The sequence below is a fragment of the Heteronotia binoei genome, chromosome 2 (genome assembly GCF_032191835.1).
Source record: "Heteronotia binoei isolate CCM8104 ecotype False Entrance Well chromosome 2, APGP_CSIRO_Hbin_v1, whole genome shotgun sequence".
In the NCBI taxonomy this organism is placed as follows: Eukaryota; Metazoa; Chordata; class Lepidosauria; order Squamata; family Gekkonidae; genus Heteronotia; species Heteronotia binoei.
The window spans coordinates 93285431-93305849 of record NC_083224.1 but is presented as its reverse complement, the minus strand read 5'-3'; the positions used below and the strand labels follow the sequence as shown (position 1 = coordinate 93305849).

General features: G+C 47.7%; 1 protein-coding gene across 2 annotated transcripts in view; it reads right to left on the bottom strand.

Annotated features, from left to right (window-relative positions):
* Positions 1-20028, bottom strand: part of MPL (MPL proto-oncogene, thrombopoietin receptor) — a 56668-nt gene extending 36640 nt beyond the window's left edge. For both annotated transcript variants that reach the window (XM_060231641.1, XM_060231642.1), the window contains exons 1-3: positions 19811-20028; positions 574-706; positions 106-287 (exon numbers count right to left, since the gene is read on the bottom strand). In XM_060231641.1, coding sequence (XP_060087624.1) covers positions 106-287; positions 574-706; positions 19811-19910 — 415 coding nt within the window. In that variant the 5' untranslated portion in view covers positions 19911-20028. The remainder of the gene's footprint in view (positions 1-105; positions 288-573; positions 707-19810) is intronic.
* Between the last annotated feature and the right edge of the window lie 391 nt (positions 20029-20419).

Here is a 20419-nt window from a genome sequence, read left to right as displayed (position 1 = left end):
CAGAGCTCAGTCTGTGTGTATGTGTTCCTGAAGTAAAGCTTGCTGAAATCACTCTCTGACTCTGGTCTCTTACTGTGCTGACCCCAGTACTTTACAAAGACTTACCAACAGTTTCCACTGAAAGCTTCTGGGATAGTATGGTATCATTGGTAATGCTGTCTAACACCTCAACATAGAGCTCTATGAAGAGTTTGATGCTCTTATGGTCACTGGGAAAGATGCAGATATGGCGCCAGCTTCCATCACTCTGTCTCTCTGAGGTCAGCTTGCATTCTCTGTGCTGTTCTCTGTGGGGATGCATAGGAAAGTCAGAGAACCACAGACATAGCTGCAGATTTTCCCACTGTACCCTCTCCTGGCCCTGCCTGAAGGAATTAGGGAGTTTAAAATCCTTCCCCCACCACACACACACACTACAAACAGAGTTCCCTTCTTTCAGCATCCCCCCCCCCCCCACTCATCTACTGAGAGCCAGAATCCAGATGGACAGCTATTTGAGTGGCATTCCTTCCCAAGCAACTTGGGCTAAACTTGGGGTGGACAAATTTATGAGTCACATTAAAGGCTTCCTACCCTTTGTACGCATAGAAGAAGTGATACTCCCTATCCACCTGCATTTCAGGCTCATTCCAGAAACAGATGAGATCCTCAAAGGTTCGAGAAAAGCAGAAGATGTCCTTAGGTGATTCTGCCAGAAGAGCAGCCTCTGTGTGGAGAGATAAAGAAACAAGGAATGTGCTTCCAGCAGTCTTATGGCTGACAGTGTATGAAGTTTTAATCATAAATACCCAAATACATTTGAAAATAAGCCAAAGTTTGCAGAAGCCTATGCTTTGCTCTTAGCTATGCGATGTGAAACTATGTCAGAAGAGCAGCATTTCTCACCTAACAGAGGAAGAAGGAGCAAAGGCAAGGCAAACAGGAATACAGTTTTGGAAACATATGAAAATGTCTTTGAAGGAAAAAGTCTTTGTCATAGCAAAACAGTCAAATAAATAGCTGACATATCTAGGGTTGCCAGCCTCCAAGTGGGGCCTGGAGATCTCCCACTTTTACAACTGATCTCCAGTCGGCAGAGATCAGTTCCCCTGGAGAAAATGGCTGCTTTGAAGGGTGGACTTTATGGCATTGTATCAAACTGAGGCCCCTCCCCTCCCCAAACCGCACCCTGTCCTGGATCCACCCCCAAAGTTTCCAGGTATTTTCCAACACAGACCTGGCAACCCTAGGCACATCCAGCTGGCAGAACAACTTCAAGGAGATTTTTCAATTTACCTATGTCATGTGTGTGTATGACTTGGTATCTGTCTGAAATGTATTTAAAGTAAAAGTAGGTAATAATAAGAGTGGAGCCATTAAAAAAATCACTTCATGATTAATCTTCACAATGAATCTTCCTCTAATTATTTTCAGAGCAAAAATCGAGAGGAGGAGAGAAATACAAGAACTCGTGGGCAATGTTTTGAGGGCAACTGGGATTTTGTGTTTTAGTACACTTCCCTTATACAAATGTGCTTACTTAAGACAAGGGGGGAAACACAATAATTTGGCACAGATGTTTATGGCTAATTAATGGGAAATTTTCCCCCCAGTAACTGGTGTAATTTGCTTATGTGAAAACCACAGCCATAAGCCATTAATTGTTAACTACCACTTGTGAGAACTACAATTATATGGATGAAGATTATTCTGATAATATGGTATTACATATTTTATAAGACTGGTTTTCATAATATCTAGATAAAAAAACAATGCACTCTAAATAAGACCACGTTGGACCAGACAAGGCTAAAATCAAATAGCCTAATCAATCAGCTATATCTTAGGGCTTCTGGCAGGCATACTGTGCGTGAGGGAAGGCTATGACAGAGGTTGTCAAACTAGTTTCTGATGGAAACAGTAATTGATTATGCTAGACACTAATTATATTCATAAAGGAATAAAAGGAAATGGGCTAATTTCTTAGAAAGGAGGTGCTGGGGATCCATGAGTTTCATGGCCTAGGGCCATTTAGGATGTTTGAGATAAGTTCCTTGAAAAGATAGAGCTATGCTCCAAGGAAGGGCCCAGCATTGTAACTTGGGGTGTTTGGATTACATAGCCCGCCCAGACCCTGCTACAGTTAATTCCTCTCTCCCGTACACCATCATCTCAGTCCACTTCTACTGCTGCTCTGAAGTCTTTAAAAAGAAGTTGGGATTTGATCACAGTTCTTCTAACATCCTGTTCAACATAGGGCAGCAATGAGATATTCTGTTCTTCATTTATTTCTAGATGTGTGCATTAAAATATGTTTTCCCCCAATAGTATAACTTTAAAGTACGTTGATTTGTTTAGAACAAGTGTACTCTGCTACATATTAGTCTCTATAAGTCACTTGTGCAAAGAGTTTTGGCCCTAAAGGGCCACTCTCTTTACCTTCAATATTCAGAGCCATGTGCAGCAAGGGATTATATACATAGGCTGAAAGGGGAACAGTCAAAGAGGGATCCTATCTCCAGCATCCCATATTAGCATGTGTGCCATACAGTAGAAGGGTCTTTTATCATAAACAAATATCCCAAAATAGGCATGTGGTTTTGTGGCAGGTTCCTGCGGATGAAGGGGAAAGAAAGTTTCCTGCCCCAGGGAGATAGCATCCCCAGAGAACATGTAAAGGAAGCAAGATAAGGGAACAAACTATATATCACATGCACATTCATGCAACAAAACACTGCCCTCTTTAATAAATGAAAAGCAGCCTCTGGTGCCTGTAATACTGAGTTTAGGAGTGGTGGAGAGATGTGCTTAACCCTAATCTTCACTGCCTGTTTTTCTATTCAAAATTGTTTCTCAAGCTGTCTTTTCCCCTGTTGGCTTCCAGATATGTGTTGGGGATGAGAGTAGCATGTACAAGGGGACTTTGAGTGAAAAAATAGAAAGAATGGAAAGGATTAAGCATGCATTTACACACGTTTTGTTCAGTTGCACAGTCAAGTCCAACCCTTCGCAACGCCATGGACCAAGTCATGGCAGGCCCTCCTGTCTTCCACCATCCTCCAAAGTCCTCTCAAATTCATGTTAGTTACATCAGTAATGCTGTTCAGCCATCTTATCTTTTGCCGTCCCCTTCTTCTTTTGCCTTCTGTCTTTCCCAGCATCAGGGTCTTCTCCAGTGAGTGCTCCCTTCTCATTTGGTGGCCAAAGCTTCAGCATCTGACCTTCCAGGGAACAGTCCAGGTTGATTTCCCTTAGGATTGACTGACTTGATCTTCTTGCAGTCCAAGGGACTTTCAAGAGTCTTCTCCAGCATCACATGTTCATCACTAAAGCACTTAGGGCTCTTTAGCTTGGAGAAACATTGATTGAGGGGTGACATGATAGAAGTTTACAATACAAGAACTTGTGGGCACTCAATGAAATTGCTGAGTAGTTGGGTTAGAACAGATAAAAGGAAGCACTTTCCCCCCCAAAGAGTGATTAACACATGGAATTCACTGCCATAGGAGGTGGTGACAACTACAAGCATAGACGGTTTCAAGAGGGCTTGGATAAACATACGGAGCAAAGGTCTATCAGTGGCTATTAGCCACAAGGTATAGATGGAATTCTATTTCTGGATAAGTGATGCTCTGTACTCTTGGTGCTTTGGGGGAGCAAGAGTGGGAGGGTTTCTAGGGTCCTGGCCCCACTGGTGAACCTCCTGATGGCAGTTAGAGGTTTTTTGGCCACTGTGTGACACAGAGTGTTGGACTTGATGGGCCATTGGCATGACCAAACATGGCTTCTCTTATGTTCTTATGTTCACTCTTCTGCTTAGAAGAGACATCTTTTCATGTGAAAAAGTCAATGTCTTATTAGGTGAAAAAGTCAAAGCTTTATTTATTTATTTCTATTTGTATCCCACTCTCCCTGTGAACAGGCTCAGGGCGGCTAACAGCAAATTTACTTCACAAAATACAATAATCTATTATAAAACTGTATTAAAATAAAACATTAAACAATTATTAAAACCATAATATATAAAATTTACTATGCACATGCATATAATGTGAAGATAACGTTGCCCAACAGTATGTCTTGCATGTCCTGATCTCAAACAGAGAATTATTAATTGCAAAGTATCAACGATTTCAGGTTTTCATGGCTGGTAACATCATTAGGGTTTGTAGAATCTTTTGGGCTCAAGTGCTGTGTTCTACTGGAGAAAGTTTTCCTTCCAGACGTTTCGTTCCAAAGTAAGTGAGGAATCTGCAAGAACTTGCAGTGTACATCTCATTTTCTCATAGCAAAATTACCAAACCATGAAATAATAATGAATAAACTTAAACCAATATTAAATATTCATACACTACAACTTATAAATTTTCCATGAAGTGTACTGTAAGACTTCAGTCAGTTGAATGGTGGTGTATATGAGATAAAGTGGCCTTCAAGAAATGATAAAGTGGCCTTCAAGAAATGGTTTTACATGCTGGTGTTTCTGTAAGAAGCTTACCAGGACTTGTTTGGAATTTGAGAATTATCTGTGATAACATTTAACTACAAGAAAAGCTACTTTGAAACTGAAATTCTACACACTGTTTAATATCTCCTGTTTGAGAAGACCAGCACAGACACTTTAAGTCATTCCATGAGAGTGGGGACTTGGTGCTTCGATGCCTGAACACAGGAAACTTCTATGGAAGTCCTTTGTGACGGACCTTTGAATGTTTGAAAACATGTATTGAGCAGTTCTGTCCACTCTTCTTCAACTCTGAACATTTCACTTTCTTCTCCTTGCAATGGGCCTACCACTTCCTTGTTCTTTTTTTGCTCTGAACATAACCAAAGACTCTTTCTGTTGTGTTTAGGATTTCTTGCTAGCCTAAGCGCATACTGACCTTTAGTTTTTCTAAGGCCGTTTTCCCACTTACCTTACCCCGGAGCGACGTCCCTCTTCACCGCGCTGCGTCTGCGCGGATTTCGCACAAACTGCTGCGCAGCAACAGGAAGAGCCGCGTAGTCCCGGGGCTTTTGCATCGCAAATGTAAACCGCCAAAAAGCAGGTTTACATTTGCGACGCAAAAGCCCCGGGACTACGCGGCTCTTCCTGGTGCTGCGCAGCAGTTTGTGCGAAATCCACGCAGACGCAGCGTGGTGCAGAGGGACGTCGCTCCGGGGTAAGGTAAGTGGGAAAATGGCCTAACACTCTCCATGCAAGCACTAGCTATTGGTTTATATTTATCCTTGATTATATGGCCCTACTTCTATTTCCTAAATTAGTATTTTTAAATTCACAGATTTTTAGAATGCTGTTTATGGGGCCACCTTGGCATTAGCCCTGGCAATAGGGTTTCTACCTGCCAAGGCAGAACCCTGCACTGCTGCCCCCCCCCGCCCTCCCCGGCTTATAATTGTGCATGCAATGACATAACTCGGAAGTGATGTCATTGTGACGGCTTGTGGCGCACCCCCTGCCCAGCAGCCATAATCACCCTTTGGGGTATACAAATTCATATATTCAAAAAGTGCAAAAGTCGGAAAACTACTCAAGGTAGAAGCCAAAGTCCATTTTAAACGTTCATACATCCACTGTGTTCTTGAAAATTTCTAAAGGACATCAAATTCCTTCTTCTTACATCAGTGGAGCAAAGATGAAAACCCCGTTAATTGAAATTCTGGTGACGGGGCCGCAGGCTGGAGCCGTCCATTTCACTGTCGAGCTTCGTCGGACATATATGATGGGGCATGAACATTGCTCAATATCATTTTAAGCCTGGCGGGTCATGAAGCTGGCTCCTGGGACCACTGCACCATGATACACCATGATACAGTTTCATGACTTGTCAGGCTTAGAATGATATTGAGCAATGTTCATGCCCCATCATATATGTCCGATGAAGCTCAGCAGTGAAACGGCCAGTTGCAGCCTGCGGCCTCGTCATCAAAATTTCAATTAACGGCTTTTCATCTTTGCTCCACTAGTGTAAGAAGAAGGAATTTGATGTCCTTTAGAAATTTTCAAGAACACAGTGGATGTATGAATGTTTAAAATGGACTTTGGCTTCTGCCTTGAGTGGTTTATCCGACGAGTCTAGTTTCATAAGGTCATAAATGCTGATGGTCCTACTCCTAATAGCCAAGACTTCTTGTGAGTCTGCTAGTTTTAATTTAATGGACTTTTCTAAGCCCTTTAATTCTTTGAAGCAGGGCTTTTTTTGAGCAGGAACACACAAGAATGCAGTTCTGGCTGGTCTGGCATCAGGGTGTGTGGCCTAATATGCAAATGAGTCCCTGATGGGCTTTTCCCACAAAAAAGCCCTGTATGAAACAATGGTGATGCCAGGGGGTGTGGCCTAATATGCAAATAAGTTATTGCTGGGTTTTTTCTACCAAAAAAGCCCTGCTTTGAAGAATTCTTTAGAGTGAAAGACAGATATTGATGCTCCACTGTCTAATTCTATGGTATTTCCTTTAGCAAGTGTAGTGCAGACCGAGTTCAAATTAAACTTCTTGTGTTGGTCTGTTTTTCTTTTAAAACTGCTTGCCTTTACATTAGAAATGGGAGGGGCAGCTTCCATTGCACTGGGCAAAAAGCAATCTGCTTGCTTATGCCTCCAAAATTGTAACATATGAATTGCTTTCCCTTTGGTGTGGTTGCTAATGAGTCTTGCCTTATCTTATGCTGGTTTGCTGTAGTAAACCTTTGTCTACTTAAAGTTTCTTTCTTTCTAGCCAGTATAGCTCCTTTGGACAGCCTGCCAATTTGGTGGTCTGAAAATTGTCTTTCTCCTTCAGACAGATGCCTTTGCTCCAGATCCCCTCCCGCCTTCTGAGGCAGAAACCGCGCGAGAAAAGGAGGGGTGTGGCTGGGCTCTGCCCCCTTTTGACTGCTTTTCCTTGCTCACTTCCTCGATATGCCAACCGGGTGCTGAAGTTAGAGGCAGTGGGTGAAACAAATTCTGACATGGAGATATGGTCCAGCATGGTGGGGAGGGAGGGGCGGAAGGAGGGAATGGAAGAGATGGGAGAGTGGTGGCAGAGCGGCTCCAGCAGAGGAAAAGTCTGATGAGTGGGCAGAACTGTGGATCTGTTCGGCCCACTGGCTGGGGCTTGGGCACTGAGTGAGCTGCAGCAAAGGAGCTGCGGGAAAATGGAGAGTTGTTGGCTGGGTGGGCCTAGCTAGTGTAATGGACAGGGCTCTTCTTAGAGGTGTGATTTCATTCCACAGAGGGAAGGAGACTCAGCAGGGGTGGGGCAGGGGCGAACTCAGCCAGGAGAGAGAGAAAGGTCTGGTGAGCCCAAGGTGGGGTTTTGCCTAATGCAGTTGTGAAATCTTGCAGACTCCTTGTGGACAATTTAGGAGGTGTTACCTGCTACCCTGTTCCCTCTTTCCAGGGACTTCCTTTGGGTACAGTCACTTTGTGTTATATTCTTAGTCTGCTTTGGACTCTGGGTAGGTTATGCAGAGTGAGTTCTGAGGTATCACACCTAAAATGGCACTGCAAAAATGAACCCCCCTCTCCCCGCAGACTCCCAGTGTGGATATTTGGTGTGTTGTATAATTATTTCATTATATATTACAATGTAATTACAGAAATAAAGTGCACAATTGTATCATCCCGAAACTATCGCTGCTGCCACTCCCCCGCCTGGTCCTTGGAAAAATTGTCTTCCACAAAACTGGTCTCTGGTGCCAAAAAGGTTGGGGACCACTGCTTTAGTGCTCGCAACTTATCCTGCAGAAGTTGTCCAGTCATCTGTCACATGCTCCTTAAGTACATATGAACATATGAAGCTGCCTTATATCGAATCAGACTCTCAGTCCATCAAAGTCAGTATTGTCTACTCGGACTGGCAGCAGCCCTCCAGGGTTTTAAGCTGAGGCTTTTCACACTTATTTGCCTGGACCTTTTTTAGTTGGAGATGCCGGGGATTGAACCTGGGACCTTCTTATGGCCTTGGGTAAGCCATAGCTCTGGCAGAGGTTGTCCTTGAAAGGGAAGCTGCTGTGAGAACCTTCTCCAGCCCCACCCACCTCACAGGGTGTCTGTTGTGGGGGAGGAAGGTAAAGGAGATTGTGAGCCGCTCTGAGACTCTTTGGAGTGGAGGGCGGGATATAAATCCAATATCTTCTTCTTATCTTCGTCTGCTTACCAAGCAGTGCTCTACCACTGAGCCACCATCCCTCCCCAAATAAAGTTATACATCTGCTTAGCTGTTTCACAGTCTTGAATCAATTCTAGATAATTGGTAGAAACAGAATTTACAATGACTGCTTGTGCTATGTCGTCTTCGTTGTTCCATTTCGCTCTCTCATCTCTGCCAGCTGGTGGGTCTTCTGTGAGATGCTTTTCCAGGGCTAGGTTCAGATGGGCAGTTTAAGGCGCCCTAGGGATGGCAGGCAAGTGCCCCCAAAAGCATGTCCAAATGTGCACATCTGCCTGCCATCCTGCTCCTGCCCTCGACCTGTCCCAGACTTACTGGGAGCTGGCTCAAAAAGGTACTGCTTGCAAAGTGATACCTAATTGCTGGGGCACCTCCAAGGTGCCTCCCTGGCCATTTGGATGGTTGGGAAGCACCTGGGAAGTACTCGGGGAGTCGCAGACAGGGCATATGAATGCTCTGGATGGTCCCCCAGAGCGCCAATAGCCATCCCCATTCCATGGGCTGTCTGGATGCTCCAGGGCACTCCACTGGCTCACTTCTGGGGTGACACACTGCCACTCTGAGCCGGTGGTCTGAACTCAGCCCAGGTGTCGCTCCTTGAGACTAAATTTCAGCCTTATTTTCCATTCAGCAAAATTACCTTCATCTTCAAGGATGAAGACATTTGTCTCTTGCTCCTCAGCCATCTTAGCTCTTTCTTTTCTCTCATCACAGTTCTTGGGGCTCCAGCATCCACTTAGACAAAATCAGAACTCAATCAGTATGTTCTGATAATTAGCTTAGTATGACTGGACCCACAACCAATTGTTGGATCTAGTTTAGGATGGCTGGACTGGTCCGGCTGCCATCCTTTCTTTCTCTTAGCAGAGTGTTCCTTCTGAGCTTCAGCGCAGCAGCGCAGCATGGTCAAATGGTTACCACATTATCTCACAAACTGCACAGAGAGCCTTTGCTTTTAAGTTAAGAAACCAATACTGATGGATTTATTAAAAGAAAACATAACATATAAGTATTGTGGAGAGAAAGAGTATCTAAACTATTTTAGCTAACTAGATGACTTTGGATTGTTGTAGGCCATCTGCTTTGTTCAGTTCAGGAGGAGAGACAAAGTGCTATTCCTCCTGATGCATGCAGGGAAGAAGTAAGGAAGAAGAAGAGAACAGGAAGAAGGAAGTTCCCTGAGTTACATTCCATTGGTTAGAGAGGATGAGTGAAAGCAAAACAGAAAGGAAGTGAACCTAGCTATATAGCTTGTTCTATTGTGTTTGTAGTTTTGCAGGATTGAGCAAGGGCTATTGCCAGTCTGTTCTTCTAACAGGTTCTGCCCTGGTGAGGAAGAACCTTAAATGGGGCCCTTGAAGCCTGCCTCATCTGCTGCCTCCAGCCAAAGGTCTTTTTATTTATTTTTAAAATGCAGTGCTAGCTACAGCCACTAGGGGCACAGGGACATCTCTCAGCATAGCAGGGTCAGCTAGTCTAATACCTAATATATATTCTTCAAGATTGACACAGTTGTGTTTATTAAACCTAGGGTGACCATAATGTCTGAAGGCCAGCCAGGGACACCTTTTGGGGGGAAGAAGGTAGGGGTGCGCGCACGCAAAGCGCGAGCGCCGCCGGAAACAGGAAGTGACGTCACTTCCGGTGACGTCACTTCCGGTGATGTCATGCCACCGCCGGAAACAGGAAGTGACACCACTTCCTGTGACATCATTTCCCCGCGTCACCTGCCGGAAACGGGAAGTGACATCACTTCCTGTGACATCACTTCCCCCAAATGACATCATTTCCCCCAAATGCCACTGCCGGAAACAGGAAGTGACTTCACAGCACTTCCTGTGACGTCCCCAAAAATCCCCCAAATATCACCGCCGGAAACAATTTTGTTCTCAAACCCTATATATACTTCATCAGTATATGGGATAAGGCACTTTCTCAACTGTGCTACATAATGCAGCCTATTTATTTTGTCCTGTTTGCTCTGTTGGCTCTATCTGCGCCACCTTCATCACTTTCGGGGTGTGGATCCCCCAGTGGGGTGGTCTCCCGACTCCCTCCGCCGGCTGTTTCTGATAGCCCTGCGCCCCCTCTTTCATTTGATATGTGTCCCGTGCGGGTGCCACCCTCCCGCCAGGAGATGCCGCAAAATGAGCCCCCTTGAGGCTTATGGCAGCAGGGCTCGGGGGAAGCGAGCTAGACTGCTGTTCTTTTGAGGGGTTATAGAGTGTTTCGAGCCCGTCCCTGTGGCATCGGTCCCATCATTGTGGGACCCAGGGGGCCGGTGCAGCGGCACGCCGAAGCAGCCTGTCACTAATAACACAGGTCGAGATGCAGGACAGGAACCCGGAAGTGACCGACAGGCTGCTTCAGCGTGCCGCTGCGCCGGCCCCCTGGGCCCCACAACGATGGGACTGATGCCACAGGGACGGGCTCGAAACACTCTATGACCCCTCAAAAGAACAGCAGTCTAGCTCGCTTCCCCCGAGCCCTGCCGCCATAAGCCTCAAGGGGGCTCATTTTGCGGCATCTCCCGGTGGGAGGGTGGCATCCGCACGGGACACATATCAAATGAAAGAGGGGGCGCAGGGCTATCAGAAACAGCCGGCGGAGGGAGTCGCGAGACCACCCCACTGGGGGATCCACACCCCGAAAGTGATGAAGGTGGCGCAGATAGAGCCAACAGAGCAAACAGGACAAAATAAATAGGCTGCATTATGCAGCACAGTTGAGAAAGTGCCTTATCCCATATACTGATGAAGTAAATACAGGATCTGAGAACAAAATTGCACCAGAAGACACAAACACAAAGCTCCCTTACACTGAATCAGTGCTTGGGTCCACCAAAGTCAGTATTGTCTACTCCAGTCACAAACACAAAGCTCCCTTACACTGAATCAGTGCTTGGGTCCACCAAAGTCAGTATTGTCCACTCCAGTCACAAACACAAAGCTCCCTTACACTGAATCAGTGCTTGGGTCCACCAAAGTCAGTATTGTCACATAAGAACATAAGAGAAGCCCTGTTGGATCAGGCCAGTGGCCCATCCAGTCCAACACTCTGCGTCACATAAGAACATAAGAGAAGCCCTGTTGGATCAGGCCAGTGGCCCATCCAGTCCAACACTCTGTGTCACATAAGAACATAAGAGAAGTCCTGTTGGATCAGGCCAGTGGCCCATCCAGTCCAACACACTGTGTCACATAACAACATAAGAGAAGCCCTGTTGGATCAGGCCAGTGGCCCATTCAGTCAGGAAGGCAGGAGGGAGGGAGGGAGGGAAGGAAGGGAGGGAAGGAAGGAAGGAAGAAAGGAAGGAAGGGAGGAGGGAGGGAAGGGAGGGAGGGAAGGAAGAAAGGAAGGAAGGAAGGGAGGAGGGAGGGAAGGGAGGGAGGGAAGGAAGAAAGAAAGAAAGAAAGAAAGGAAGGAAGGGAGGAGGGAGGGAAGGAAGGGAGGAGGGAGGGAGGGAAGGAAGGAGGGAAGGAAGGAAGGAAGGGAGGAGGGAGGGAAGGAAGGGAGGGAGGAGGGAGGGAAGGAAAGAAGGAAGGAAGGGAGGAGGGAGGGAGGGAAAGAAGGAAGAAAAGAAGGAAGGAGGGAGGGAGGAAGGAGGGAAGGAGGGAAGGAAAGAAGGAAGGCCAGCCGCCCCCCCTCCGCCAGCCACCCCCCCGCCAGCCGCCCCCCCCAGCCACCCCCCCCCTTTCGGCTTACCTTGATCCAGGGCGGTGGCGGCCTCTCCTCCGGGCTGCTGGCAAGGCTGGCGGCGGCTGCGGAGACCGGGAAGGCGGCGGAGAGGCCGGCGCTGGTCTCTGGAGGGCCTCCAGGGACCAGCGCTGGCCTCTCCGCGGCCTCCGCTGGCCTCTGGAGGCCCTCCAGGGACCAGCGCCGGCCTCTCCGCTTCCGGCGCTGGCCTCTGGAGGCCTCCAGGGACCAGCGCCGGCCTCTCCGCGGCCTCCGCGGGCCTCTGGAGGGCCTCCAGGGACCCGCGGGGGCCTCTCCACTGCCGGCGCTGGCCTCTGGAGGCCTCCAGGGACCAGCGCCGGCCTCTCCACGGCCTCTGCGAGCCTCTGGAGGGCCTCCAGGGACCCGCGGGGCCTCTCCGCGGCCTCCGCGGGCCTCTGGAGGCCCTCCAGGGACCCGCGGGGGCCTCTCCACTGCCGGCGCTGGCCTCTGGAGGCTTCCAGGGACCAGCGCCGGCCTCTTCGCGGCCTCCGCGGGCCTCTGGAGGGCCTCCAGGGACCCGCGGGGGCCTCTCCACTGCCGGCGCTGGCCTCTGGAGGCCTCCAGGGACCAGCGCCGGCCTCTCAGCGGCCTCCGCGGGCCTCTGGAGGGCCTCCAGGGACCCGCGGGGGCCTCTCCGCAGCCTCTGCGGGCCTCTGGAGGGCCTCCAGGGACCCGCGGGGGCCTCTCCGCTTCCGGCGCTGGCCTCTGGAGGCCTCCAGGGACCAGCGCCGGCCTCTCCGCGGCCTCCGCGGGCCTCTGGAGGGCCTCCAGGGACCAGCGCCGGCCTCTCCGCGGCCTCCGCTGGCCTCTGGAGGCCCTCCAGGGACCCGCGGGGGCCTCTCCGCTTCCGGCGCTGGCCTCTGGAGGCCTCCAGGGACCAGCGCCGGCCTCTCCGCGGCCTCCGCGGGCCTCTGGAGGGCCTCCAAGGACCAGCGGCGGCCTCTCCGGTCTCCACCACCGCTGCCGGACCCCGCGCGCGGGCGGGGAAGGCGGCGAGTGAGGCAGCCAGCGTCCCTGCGCGTGCACACACCGCCGTGCGCACGCGCAGGGACGCTGGCTGCCTCACTCCCTGCCTTCCCGGCCCGCACGCGCGGCCCGCCGGCTCCCCGCTGGCTATACCGGGACTTTGTAATGGTCCCGGTATAGGCAGCCCGGGAGCCGGGAATTGGTGGCCAGAACCGGGAAAGTCCCGGGAGACCGGGACGGTCTGGCCACCATAATTAAGCCCTACAATTTAGCCAGGACACTGAGAGGTGTTACAGTAATTGCCATCCTGTAGGTATTTTCTCCAGTAATCTAGTCTTCTTGCTACCTTTCCTTGCACCCAGCTCAGCCAGATCTTACAAAACACATCAGGTTTATGGTTGAGGACAGCAACCAGGTTTTCCCCCCATGTCATCTGGTCCATGATCCCACCCTTTGAGGAAGTGACCAGATGAAGAACTCCATCCAAGACAGAAGGTTCTTGCCTCTACTGGTTTTATTAGAATTATCATTGATTAGCTGGTTTTAAATTAAGTGATTTATGTATTGATGTTTTAACTGCATTATATTTAAATATGTTGTACACTACACTGGTTTTAGAAGAAATAATAATAGTAATATAGTAGTAGTAGGAGAAGTGGCGGGGAGAAGCTGCTGCCATCAGGGCTGGGTGGGAAGGGAAGGGAAGCGGCGAGGAGAAGCTGCTGCGATGGGGCTGGGTGGGAAGGGAAAGGAAGTGGCGAGGAGAAGCTGCTGCCATCGGGGCTGGGTGGAAAGGGAAGGGGCGAGGAGAAGCTGCTGCCATAGGGGCTGGGTGGGAAGGGAAGGGGCAAGGAGACACTGCTGCGATGGGGCTGGGTGGGAATGGGCAAGGAGACACTGCTGCGATGGGGCTGGGTGGGAAGGGAAGGGGCGAGGAGAAGCTGCTGCGATCAGGGCTGGATGGGAGGGGAAGGGAAGGGGCAAGGAGAAGCTGCTGTGATCGGGGCTGGATGGGAGGGGAAGGGAAGGGGCAAGGAGAAGCTGCTGCGATCGGGGCTGGGTGGGAGGGGAAGGGAAGGGGTGAGGAGAAGCTGCTGCGATGGGGCTGGGTGGGAGGGGAAGGGAAGGGGCAAGGAGAAGCTGCTGCAATCGGGGCTGGGTGGGAAGGGAAGGGCTGCCATTTTCCCCTGCTTCCGGATTTTTGGAGAGCGGGGGAGGAGGCTCCAAATCGGTGTGTGTGGGGGTTCCCTGCCCGGGGCAGGGGATTGGGAAGCCTACCCCTGTATGGCCCCTCCGTTGGGCCTCCAGGGCTGCTGCTGCTCAGTGGGGGTGGCATTTGCACTGTGGGCTTCTCATGAGCAGCAAACGGGGCCATCTGACTTCGCTGGCCTTTCCTGCCCTGCAGGAAAGCCCAGGGGGGTGGTGTTTGCACTGAGGGCTCCTCACGAGCAGCCCTCAGTGCAAACAGGGCCATCTGGCCCCGCAGCCCCTCCACCAAATTGCTAACCTTGGGGTTTTCTGGCTAAGGGCCTGCTAGAGGCTAACAGGATTTTCAGGTATGCACTTTCAAGAGTCAGAGTTTGCTTCGTCAGATATTTGTCAGATATCTGACATCTCATATCTGGCTAAAGGAGCTTTGAGTCTCTAAAGCAGGAGTGTCAAACTCATTTGTTATGAGGGCCGGGTCTGACATAAATGAGACCTTGTTGGGCCAGACCATGTCAGGCCAGGCCATGTGTGTACCTATTTAAGATTAGGTAGCAAAGATATAAACTTTATAAAGAAAACAAACACAACAAATTTCCTTTTAAAAAACCCTTTTAAATAAATATGCTTAAAACATTAGCATTTTTTGGCCTTAAAGGTGCTTTCTTTGTGTCTTTCCCTTGGGATCCAGGGAACTGGGCAAAGGAAGCTCTAGATCTTTCCTTCCTTCCCCAGGGGACCAGGAGGGGAGGAGCCTCAGCCAACAGAAGGAAGAGAGGCTTGGCTCAGTAGCTCCGCTGTGAGATTGCGAGAGCCTGGCAAAGCAAGCTGTGCCTCTCCCCCTTCCTCCCCATGGGAGGAGCCTCAGCCAATAAAGAAAACAAGAGGTTTTGCTCTGTAGCTTCTGAACAACTGAGCAAGCCTTGCAAGGCAAGTTGTGATGCCAAAGGAAGCAAGAGAGAGGGAACATAAGAACATAAGAGAAGCCATGTTGGATCAGGCCAATGGCCCATCCAGTCCAACACTCTGTGTCACACAGTGGCCAAAAATTTTATATATATAGACACACACACACACTGTGGCTAATAGCCACTGATGGACCTCTGCTCCATATTTTTATCTAAACCCCTCTTGAAGGTGGATATGCTTGTGGCCGCCACCACCTCCTGTGGCAGTGGATTCCACATGTTAATTACCCTTTGGGTGAAGAAGTACTTCCTTTTATCCGTTTTAACCTGTCTGCTCAGCAATTTCATCGAATGCCCACGAGTTCTTGTATTGTGAGAAAGGGAGAAAAGTACCTCTTTCTCTACTTTCTCCATCCCATGCATTATCTTGTAAACCTCTATCATGTCACCCCGCAGTCGACGTTTCTCCAAGCTAAAGAGTCCCAAGCATTTCAACCTTTCTTCATAGGGAAAGTGTTGACAGCCAGTTGCTCAGGAGCCTAATAGGAGCCCTTTGGGGGCCTGATTCGGCCCCTGGGCTGCATGTTTGACACCCCTGCTCTAAAGCTTATATCCTGAAAATCTTGTTGATTTCTAAGGTGATGATGGACTGGAATCTTCAAAGGAAAGGAACTGTATTCCTTTTGCATGGCCACAAGAAGAGCCCACAGACCTAAGAAAGTCTTAATTTATGGCTGCGCTGCAAGTCATCCGTAGCCTGGTTGGTGACAGGATGTATTAAGGCCCATTCTCCATTCAGCTTTTCTCCAGATCAAGTGAGCACCGAATCCGCTGCTACAAATTTGCATCATTCAAAATGCTTCCACATTTAAAAATTTGCTTCTCAGCTTTTACATCTATATTTGCAAAAGAAGGAAGAAAGCCTGCAGGCCCTCACACCTCCCAGTTGCTGGAGGCTGAATTCAGCTGTTTCTTGAGATTGCCTGGTGATAAGTGTGTGTGTGTGTGGGCGGTTTGAAACCCCAGTCAAGGCGCTGCTGTCACCCACACACTCCCAACCACCCAAAACGGGCTTTGCTTTGGGTCTGGTTGGAACTGGGCTTTTATTCCAAAAGGGGGAGGGGGGAGATGTGCAGAGCTGCCAACAACTGCTCTCACAAGCGAATGATGGATGGGGCTTTGGGGAGGAGTTTGAAAACTTGGAAGGAAAGTTCTACAATTACGAACTTAGATCTGGATGTTCAGGAAAACTCCAAAAGTACTCTTGTAAAGTGAGGAGCAACTCCAGGGTGTAGCCATTTTCAATGCCCATTCAACCAAATGAGTGTAGAGGACTTTGGAAAATGCAAAGCAAGACAGAAGTGAAGATGATATTCAATGTAGACAATCACTTTAGAATGAGTACTGAGAGAGGATCTTCTGCCAAGTATAGAAACAGTAGTATAGAAGCAAATGTTTGTTAATATTATGAACAGAAGGCACTGGCTTTGCTGGGCACTATACATTGCACTGGTTCTGCTGGGCTTCCAACCCCCATCCCCAGCTTGGACTGTTTTTCTGTGATTGACATCAGTTGGGTTCTACTGGGCACTCTGTGCAGCTGGGCTTGCAAAATGCCAAAATTATTCTTTTGCAGAGATTCTCTGGTTTGACTTTAGTCCTTTGGAAACAATGGAGGATGGGGGCACCTTCTGGGTGTGGGGGTAATATGTTTCTTAACATCCAATCTGGTGAAGTTCCCAATCGCTAGTTTGTGATGCTTTGGCTAGTGTTGGTTAGGTAAAAGTTAGTACAAAGACTCCTAGCTTTCAAAAATGTCTTATAGATGTTTGGGATGGTCAGCTCTTGGGCTTCAAAATGGAGAACAGAAGCACTCCCAAGTGGCTGCTCAGAACATGTGGTGTGATGGAGTCTTTCTTTCTTTCTTTCTTTCTTTCTTTCTTTCTTTCTTTCTTTCTTTCTTTCTTTCTTTCTTTCTTTCTTTCTTTCTTTCTTTCTTTCTTTCTTTCTTTCTTTCTTTCTTTCTTTCTTTCTTTCTTTCTTTCGCTGTCAAGTCACAGCTGAGTTATGGTGACCCTGTAGGGTTTCCAAGGCAAGAGACATTCAGAGGTGGTTTGCCATTGCCTGCCTCTGTGTTGGCCCTGCTTAGCTTCTGAGATCTGATCCTGGGGCTATCCAGGCCAGGGCTAGGCTGAAAAAAATGTGACTGGCTCAAGGTCCCCCAGCAAGCTTCCAAGGCACAAGTGGGGATTCGAACCTGGATTTCCCAGATCTTAGTCCGACACTTTAACCACCACTGCACACTGGCTCTCATGATGGAATAGCATGTTGGAATTTGATCTTTTTTTTAAAACTGGCATTATATATACAAAGTTTAAAAAAATTTCATCATCTGTGTTTCTTTTCAGGCCATTGTTATTCATTTTATTTTGTGATTATTACTGAAAACAATTTTGTCATATAGAGAAGGGGCCCTGACCTGGATAGCTCCAGTTTAGCCTGATCTCATTAGATTTCAGAAGCTAAGCAGGGCTGATGTGGAGGCATGCAGTAGCAAACTGCCTCTGAACATCTCTTGCCTTGAAAACCCTATGGGGTCACCATAAGTCAGCTCCATTGATAGCAAAAAAAGAAAAAGAAAAAAAGGAAGGGGGCCAAATAGGCACCAAATAGACTAGGTATGCCTCTGTGATTCATAATCATACAATATTTTTGGTGACAGATCATTATCAAATGCAAATATTGACCATCAGCTTCTAATTTTATGGCTCTAGCCAATCTCTTTATAGCAATCATGGTTCATATTTTTTTCAAGCTGTTAAAGCAAGTAACACAGTCTTTCCCAGATATGCTAGGAAGGAATCCAAAGAGATAATCGTTCTCTTTCCCCATAGCCAAAAACTCCTAGCTGTTATCCAATGAACCTCAACAGAGATGTGCTAGCTCCTATAGGAAAGGAAAGGTCCCCTGTGCAAGCACCAGTCGTTTCCGACTCTGGGGCCATCCTTCCAAGGTCGGTAAAATGAGTACCCAGCTTGCTGGGGGGAAAGTGTAGATGACTGGAGAAGGCAATGGCAAACCACTCCATTAAAAAAAAAGCCTCCTATAAGGCTCCTATTAGTATTTTTGCTACAGTGATAAAATTGGCTCTTGCACTGAATGTTGAACTTTGGGCTGTGGTGGATTACATAACTGGCAGACTGGTATTTCTTGGATGCACTTTCTGTTAAAGATACAATCTAGTTTCCCCTGAGACACCCAGCCCCTCTAGCAATCTCTCCATGTGTTTGTTTTTGGCTCATGGGAAAATTGCCAAAGAAAAAATTCCAAACAAAATGATGTCAATTAGAAAGAGCAGAATTATTAGTCTGAAAAACAAAACAAAATAAAATCATTTGGGGACTTCTGCAATGGGTGAAAAGGACTGAATGTAGAATGTTATGTATTGCACACCATAGAGGACCTTAAGAAATCTGAATGGTGACACCTTACATAACACCTTATCCAGGAACAATTTAAAGGCTTAATTACCCATCCCTCATGTGAGTTTCATCACAGACTATGCAAGAATTTATCTGATTGGGGTTTCTGCCCTTGTAGTATATTCTTAAACTTGATTAGTCAGAAGAGCTTATTACTTAAATGCCTTTCTGTATGCCAGAAGCAGGCAAGGTTTGGAGGTAGAAAGAACTTGTATTCAGAATCACATACTTTGTTTTAAAATATACAGCTAGAAACCAAAATTTGTTGTTTTTTAAAGGAACTCTGCAGTTATTCACTGGGTAATACTGGGAGCAAAGTAAGATAGGAGACATCATGCTTCTGAGCAAAGGCTTCATGAAACACTCTTCCTGTTTGTAAGTTGCCTTTGGGAGTCCTATGGGTTTACTTGAAAAAGGGATATAGCAGATAACTAGGATTTGGCTGTGAAGGAGGAGAGGTAGGATTCTGTAGAAGCAACAAGGAAGAAGAGTAGATGCAGTAATCAGATCCCAATTCTGGTTGAGTCTCATTTGTCCCTGACTGACAGCAGAGGTGCACATAAATCTTTGTTGTTCGTCTTTTTATCTTCTAAACTGTAAATCACTTTGAATGTATTGACAACATGGTGATTATATAAATGGATTATATCAAATTAAGGATAATCTGGAAGTATTGCATACCATAGTTGGTGTTTATAAAGAACAGGATTCATTTCGACAGGACATAGTTTGGGTCCCAGTGCCCACACTGTCTTTGAGTCTTTGTACCCTAAGCCTACCTAACATCTCTTCATACTTTCTCCCACCTTGATTGGTTGGTGCCCATCTCTTTTGAGGAAATATATAGATGAAGGATGAATCCTTTGAATAAACTTGGGGAGGTACTTGTGATTTTCCTGCATTATGCAGGGTGTTGGACTTGATGACCCTGGAGGTTCCTTCCAGCTCTATGATTCGATGAAGCAAGCCATTAAAGAGATTTCTTGATTCCATAAAGAAAGTAAGAGAAGTTTACTAATAAAAGGATGTCCAGACATTTACTAATGCCAGCCCTTGAGGTCTCCTCACCTGTGGTGCTAATGATGATGTGATGGAGAGAGACTGGCATCCTGCTGAACACCTCCATACCTCAGAGCTATTAAGAGAGCTCAGGAGGAGGGCATTTTGGATCAGGATTTGGCAACTCTATTCCAGGTCAGCTGGCATTGGTGTAATCTGAAAACTTTATCCCATTCCACTTTTCCCATACACTCTTACTCTACAAGGATATTTATCTACCTTCATTACAGTCACAAGTTATAGTTTCAGAGCCAAAACACGGCACCAAGAATCATGCTTAAATATCTTTATTCTTTCTCCCACTCCCGCCAACCAAGGGGACTGTTGCAGTTGTAATCTTACCTTCATCTGTGATGAAGACAGAGCTCAGCATGGGCCAAAAGGTGAGCAGGAGGATGGCAAGTAAGGTAAGTGGTTCCCTGGACCGCACACTGGTTGCCATGTTACTTGTGGAGCATCCAGGTCAGACCCAAGCCTGAGATTAATGCATCTGTAGAACTAGCGCTCTAGGCTGAGAGGACAGCAGACATCTCATTGCACCAGCATCCTGTACTCCCAGTAGATCATGACTGCTGGGCTTTAAGAGACTCTGAGCCTTTGTTGCTGGACCTCTTCAAGGGAAACTTATCTGGGTAGTGTCAGCCCAGATGCTCAGGAAGCCTGGGTAAAAGTCTTCTCCAGTCCCAGCCCCACCACTTCCCCAACCCAAACCACCATGGCATGGTTTGTGGCAGTGGCAGCCCTGCCTGGAAGCTGTTTCTATCGGATAGGCAGCATGTCCTATTCTTGTGGTGGTGTTTGAGAACAGAACTCTTGGACAGGAAACAAACATTCCCTGTCCCTGTACAGGATGGTATGGAGGACTAGGAAGAAGTTGGCAAGGCTCACAAATATCTACAGTCCATAAGAATTAGGAACAATAGCAACCTTCACTTGAAGGGACCACATTCT